Here is a 6,743-nt window from a genome sequence, read left to right on the forward strand (position 1 = left end):
CTACCCACAAACTCCCAACTTGAATTCTCTTCAAATATCCACGTGCAAATCCCTACTTCTCAGGATCAGAAGGTAACAGATCTCATCATGATTCTTACTTTAAATTCCAGGGTTGGAGAAATGGTACTTTTCATTGCTTTAGTGTGGCTCCTTTTGGCTTACACCGATATGGATTATCCTCATCTTGGCACGTGAAGCTCCAGAGCAAGCCCTTTCCCCATATAATAAGAACAAGCAGTGACAATAAGCAAGCACATGCAGAGTCAGTAGACTGGATGGACGACAACTTTTATCTCAGTTTCCATTACAAGAAGTTCCCATGTATTATCCATTGGTGAAGGCTGCCTCTTTCCAACAAGTTATCATGTGTCATGCACACCAACCTGTGGCTCCTTCGCAAAGTTGGGAAGGGTAACTCTCACAGCCCCATATTTGAAATCCACATTTAGGTATAGATCCTAGGGAGGGGCCCAGTGGAAATGCTCTGAGGTTTGGATAAAATGGTGCTGTGCAGTATACTAGTTATGTGGTCCCAGAGATCCATTGGAAATAGATTCGCAGGCAAAGCAGCAAGAAAAAAAGCTTTTAAAGTTCACAGCTAATGCTCTCCATCTTCCCTGTAGACATGATGTTACTGTTATTTGCTGAAATTATCTGGCCATCAAGAAAATTAGTTTGTATTCCATCTGCTATGCTTTTCTCACCCAAAGATGAGATCTTAAATTGGTAAATGAAAGCTGAACAGGTTAGAAATATGCAGGCTTAAGGCACATAGAAAAAAAATTCCCACATAGCAGAATCTAGAAACAAGTTGCATTCCTTTCCCCATCCATAAGACAGCCTCGGATTACCCAGTAACTCAAAACCCAATGAACTATAACAAAAGGAATTATTTCCTTCTGTACATGATTTTATTATTTACATAATACAACATAGCATAGATGCTGGGTAGCATGATTATGTGCAATACATAAATATCAACTATCTGTACACATTTGCATATCTAATAACTCAGAACTGAAGGACAAGGTTAAAGCAAAAAAACCTGATGCTTTTAATAGTGAAGTAAAAACTAAGACTGAACACTGCAATAAAAATCAGAAGTAGCGCCTTGTGTACATAACTATTTACAGATGAGAACGGGCATTACCACAACACTAGTCTAAACTGTACTGGTTTATATAAAAAACAAGTTTCATACATCACAAAAAAACTTCCATTATAACACAGAAGTGATATTACCAGACAAGCATCAGTGAAGTATACTGCCTTTTCTAGAGTTATTGTACAATGCTGTAGATAATGCAGCCCATGCAATACACCCAAGAACACTACAGTCCTACACCCAAATACAATTAAAAATGATAAAGCAGCCCTCAGAGTGGTGCCAGGTACCACTTAAGTCTACAGCAGCCATGTTGGGTATGGTTTTCCATGCAGAATGGTGCCATCTTATCATATTTAAAAAACTATTAAATAAAAAAGCTCTTATTCTCTTGAACCCAACATGAAGATACATGAAAAATTAAACTGCTCAAATATCTTTGCAACTTAGGTGCTAACATACTTGATAGAGCTGCTGTGGTAAATCTAAAAACAAATAGCTTTTGCTCTTTTGTAAATAAAAATCTTACTGCATTGTGCTACACAACGTTTTTAGCTATGCAAGAGTAAAGCAGACAAACCTTCTGTTGCAGGCCAGTTCATCAAGTTTCTAAGAGGGCACTTCCTTTGGGAACCTGCTCTGATTGTTCTGAACTATATAATGTAGTCATTTCCAGGATCATTCACACCCTTTAAGGCTCAGAATTTCTCACTTTTCCTGCTGCATTAAACTACTTTAACTATATCTTAAATATGGCACCAACACTCTTCTAAGTAAGGTGGATCCTCTATGTAAGTTCACATTCTGCTTCAAAACAATGAATGTGGAAATTAAAGATAGGAGAAAATTTAACTATGGTAGACTGCCAACTTTTTACTGGTGTATCTTTTCACCCCAAACAGGCATGTAACACTAGCCACAGATGATATACCTCAATTACATACCCAAAAGGCAGATCTGCTGCAGACATGCAGATTTTACACATTTGTTTGGCACATGTGAACTAGACAATTTGTCCTCTGTGCATTTCTAACTTCCTGTGCAAGTCTTAATTAATCTAATTTTATTCTGGGAAGGGCATATACACTTTAAAAGGGCTGTAACTATCCAATTCTGCCTGTAACGAACACCCAAACATCCTGAAATATCAATAAGACAGACAAGACTAAAGTAAAACTCTGGAGAACATCAAAAGAAAATGCCATGCATCTGCTCTTTAATGTTTTCCTAGGATATATTAAAATAAAAACAAAGTCAGTCTTTTCACAAGTAGGTTAGTTTATATTCTCTGGATTTTTTCAGCCACAACAACTGGATTTTCTTTCCTGATTTTAGCTGCAGCTTCTGCTTTGTAGTCATATGGGCAGTTGTGCTTGTCAGAGTAACGGTGAAGTCCACAAAACAAGTTTCCACATCGGCAGTCAAATCCTGTACAAACAAAAGAAAGTAGTGTTACCCTCAGCTCTACCTAAATATGATTTTAAGCCTTAGTCACTACAAAGAACCAAATATTTACAACTGATCTGTTAAGAGCAATATAGGAAGAACAGATTCCACGCATTTCAAAAAACACAGCTGTTTCACGGGGTATCATCCCAATGAATTTTGGAATGCTTCCTACCCAAAATGAGTTTTACCAAATACAAAATTCAATCCAGAGAACTAGTAAATGCAAATGCTAGTCAACAAAAACTTAAGTATTGACAAAGCCTTTTCATATACCTGTAAGGCCAACCTTCTTTCTGCACATGAAGCATCTGTTCTTCTTTGGTTTGGGCAATTCAGGAGCACTCTCTTCATTCAGAGAAGTACTAGGTTGAGATACCGATGGACTTGGTTGAGTAACAACTATGGGAAAAGAAACAAAAAATAAAAATAAAGCAAACTGAAATGAGAGCTCCAGAATAATTTTGAATAATTCAGTAAAACATTTGTTCAAGAATGTAGGTACAGCCCAAGACACTGCATTCCTTTCCCAGAAACTATGCAAAATTCATAACATACAATACCACGTGTAAGGTTATTTTATATTAATACAGACATCTTTAGCTATAAAACTGCAGCTGTACCTATTACACCAAGTACTAGTAAGTCAGGAATATGGCCACTTCACCATTTACATGCAAAAATGTAGAGAAGGGTAAGCTTTATTTGACCTACCTACATAAAGAACTATGAATGGAAAGTGTCATAAGTGCACAGTAAGTGCTTTGTAAGCCGTAAGACCTACTTTGAATATCAATGTACACAGGAAAGTTTAAATTTAAGGTCACATGGTAAACCAAGTGTATAGTTGTGTTTTTAGTATTCCTTTGAGAGATTCCCTCCAGTGTTTAATAGGTAAAGCATTGTGACCACCTACTCTTTAATCTAAATTGTACATAAGCTTTATTTCAGAAATCAAATAAATTGAAAAACCCTAAAAGCATTATTAAGCTATACAATACTTACTGCACAATTAACACAATCCAGATTAATGCACTACTGTTTGTAACAATTTCCAATCTAACCATAGCCAGGTGAGACTAATACTTCAATGTAGACATTGTCGTGTAGGTAATCCATCTCCAAGAGGTAGCAGCTAAACAGATGGATGAATTCTGTCAACCTAGCATGGTTTACACAGGGACTTAGGCTGTCTTCATTACACTGCACAGGAGTATGGATTTTTCACATCTCTGAGTGACAGTTATGCCAACCTAATTTTCTAGTGTAGGTCAGGCGTAAGACTGCAACAGCAGCTGAATTTTTGAATCACACCACCATTGGTTCACATAGTTCCCTACTATGAGCTCTATTCTCAGAGAAGAGGGTTACCTTTCCCTATGAGAATGCTCTCCACTTTCTCATACAAGCACTCCTACAGTAATTTAGAAAAGAGCAACAGCCCACACTTATGCTGAATCTAGACATTCTTATATTACAGTAAATTCAGTGCAGCAGTAAAGGTAGCATAGCTAAACTGACTCATTCTAAAGTTAGTTTTCATTTGCTTCTCCCATGAAGATTTGGGGTCCCAGTTGAATCACGTTTAATTTAAGAAGCTTTTCTTGGACTGTAAGTCCAAAAGTGCAATGTAGTTTTACAAGAGTTAAGACTCTGTTTAATGTAAACCACCCCCCTTTTAATGATTAAACATGTCTTTAAGGTTCCCCTTCACACCCAGTAATTCTGAACAAGGTATGTTTTGACTTTGTTTAAAAAAACCACTTATAGACATCTGAAAGTAACATGCTAAGCATACACAGCATGTTCAGTTCCCACCCTAAACAGTTTACAATCTAGATGAATGACAAAATTAAATAGATGGAAATAACATAACAGTTTAAGTTACTTGAAAGATTAGGACATGTAAACACAGGTAAGCCTTATCTGCTTGCCCTTACTTGATAGACTGTTTATGGAGTGTTACACAGTCTCTCCGCAACTCTGACATCTACAAGGTTCTGGGAGAGACTGCCAGGTGCCATAGTCTGAAGTGCCTACAATACACAGATATTTTGAGTATCTTCATCCCAAATGCTAGTAATAGCCACACTACTTGTCACAGTACCTGCGTATATTTATTTCTGGAGGAGCAGCTAGCTGAAGTTCAGTCTTGGGAAAACTGAAGTGATAGTGTGTAAAGGGAAATAATGAGAAGCTCAACATGTTTTTTTTTCCCCCCAACAGAGGGCATCTTTCCTACTGTCACAAAACAGTATGTGGTTTTGGATCCAATACTAGATCTCCAAATAGCAACAGGAGCAAGAAAAGCACCCTTCTTTCTATAGCTCACCAGAAGATTGCACCCTATCAAGCATAAGTTTGACCCAAGCCATAGTATTCCATGCATTTGTGACCACCAAACTGTTGTATTTGGGCACACACCCACAAATCCACATGCAATAAAAGTTGAAGGACACAACACTAAAGCTCAGTTCTCTGATGACTACCCACTAAGTGAATGGATCAAGTCTGAGTATTTATCCTCAAGATGCTAAATGGGCTTTGACCAAGTCTGTTCAGAGGACATCTTTCTTCTTTGTGATCATGATCCCTCCAAACATCTGTGATACTTGTAGACTACCAAACTCAAACAGGACAAGATTAGGGAGAGGAGCAGCCAAAGCCTTTTCAGCAAGCCTGCCCAATGATGTTCTCTTAAAGAGTGGCAGATGACAATGAACCTAAATCTTGTCATGACTTAAGATGAACAAGTCCTTCCTCTTTGATACAATTTTCCCATGACAGACTATTTCCCCCATGATTTTTTCCCTTCCTATTCTGAAAAAATGAGTCAAAGAAATCCTAAGTGCTGCCAGATGGAGGAAGAAAAGAAAAGATGTGAACAGTCTATAAATAAGTTATTTAATTTTGAAAAGTGCTTAGATACTACAGTAGGCACAATACAAGGACTTGATAAAAACAAAATTAGAGACTAGAGTCTATGGTCTGGCAAAACTGAAGATACCCGTTGAGTGGCCATATGCAGAGTTTAAGGAATATGGACTGCAGAAAACCCACTGGAGGAGACATCAGTTTTCCTAAAGATCCAAAAAAGCTGGAAGAATGCCAGTGTAAAGATTTCAAAGCATGTGTGTGTGGGGGGGTTATCAACTTAAGGTTTTTCAAGGTATTTACATGGACTTCGAGTATGCACTTTCTGTTCCTTTCCATTTAAATTGCAATAAAACCCTAACTTTTGAGTTCCACAGAGGCATATACTATTAGCCTGGTAATTAAGTTAAAAATTGTTATAAGCAACTTTCTCCAAGCAGCTTCTGTGAGCACAGAAAGATTTAAGTACTGTTTTGCATAGCATAGTTTTTGGTGTCAATTAGTCATCTGTTCATCCTTAAGAGATCAGAAGCTTACAAGTTATCCGTTTCAAAGATGACTTCTGCAATTTGGTTTTAACTGTTAACAAGAACTTTCAATTAGACTCACTTGCCACATGGTCACGGCTACCTTATTTTACATGTACTGTTTCCTTCCTCATTGGCGCTCTCAGGTATGACCTCAAGATGCATTGTTAAAAGGCACATGACTGAGTTACAGGAGATAATTTGAAATTTGCATAGTTTATAAAAGTCTCCTTAAACTCTGTACACACCCCAAAATGCATCAGAGCAATAAATACATTTGTATTTATCAATCCATGTCACAGAATCATATTACTGATGCACGTCTTTTACATCTCAAATAGCCAGAGCCTAAGTAAGAATACAAAACAGTTTAATGCAAGATATTAAAGCAGCTTAAACTCCACACAGAAATAAAGGGCTAGTTACTGAAATCTTCCTTCAAACTCTTAACCTTCAGGTTTTCCAGTTTAGAAAAATGATAATCTTGTTTTAGTATCATACCCTAATGCAGGGGTGGACAAATGGCCCTGCTCTCCCAGCGTGGCAAGCCGTGGGGTCCGCACTCCCAGAACGGAGTGCCCAGCCAAGTGCAGCAAATTGCCAGCCCCTCCCCTGCCTTCTCTCCTCCCCGGAGCCCTGCCGCCGGGCGCGCAGCGCTCTTGGGGCTGGGGCTGCATGCTCCCGCGAGGCAGCATTTGGCTCCACAGGGGACAGGGAGCAGGGTGGGTTGGACAGGGTGTGGGATCCTAGGCAGGGTGACTCTGGAGGGGGCAGTCAGGAGCAGGGGAGGT

General features: G+C 38.6%; 1 protein-coding gene across 3 annotated transcripts in view; it reads right to left on the reverse strand.

The window, feature by feature from the left end:
* Nucleotides 1–889: 889 nt before the first annotated feature.
* Nucleotides 890–6,743, reverse strand: part of ZFAND5 (zinc finger AN1-type containing 5) — a 13,452-nt gene continuing 7,598 nt past the window's right edge. For all 3 annotated transcript variants that reach the window (XM_032798161.2, XM_032798160.2, XM_032798159.2), the window contains exons 5-6: nucleotides 2,828–2,953; nucleotides 890–2,533 (exon numbers count right to left, since the gene is read on the reverse strand). In XM_032798161.2, the coding sequence (XP_032654052.1) occupies nucleotides 2,385–2,533; nucleotides 2,828–2,953 (275 nt within the window). In that variant the 3' untranslated portion in view covers nucleotides 890–2,384. The remainder of the gene's footprint in view (nucleotides 2,534–2,827; nucleotides 2,954–6,743) is intronic.

The sequence above is a fragment of the Chelonoidis abingdonii genome, chromosome 6 (assembly GCF_003597395.2).
Source record: "Chelonoidis abingdonii isolate Lonesome George chromosome 6, CheloAbing_2.0, whole genome shotgun sequence".
In the NCBI taxonomy this organism is placed as follows: domain Eukaryota; kingdom Metazoa; phylum Chordata; order Testudines; family Testudinidae; genus Chelonoidis; species Chelonoidis abingdonii.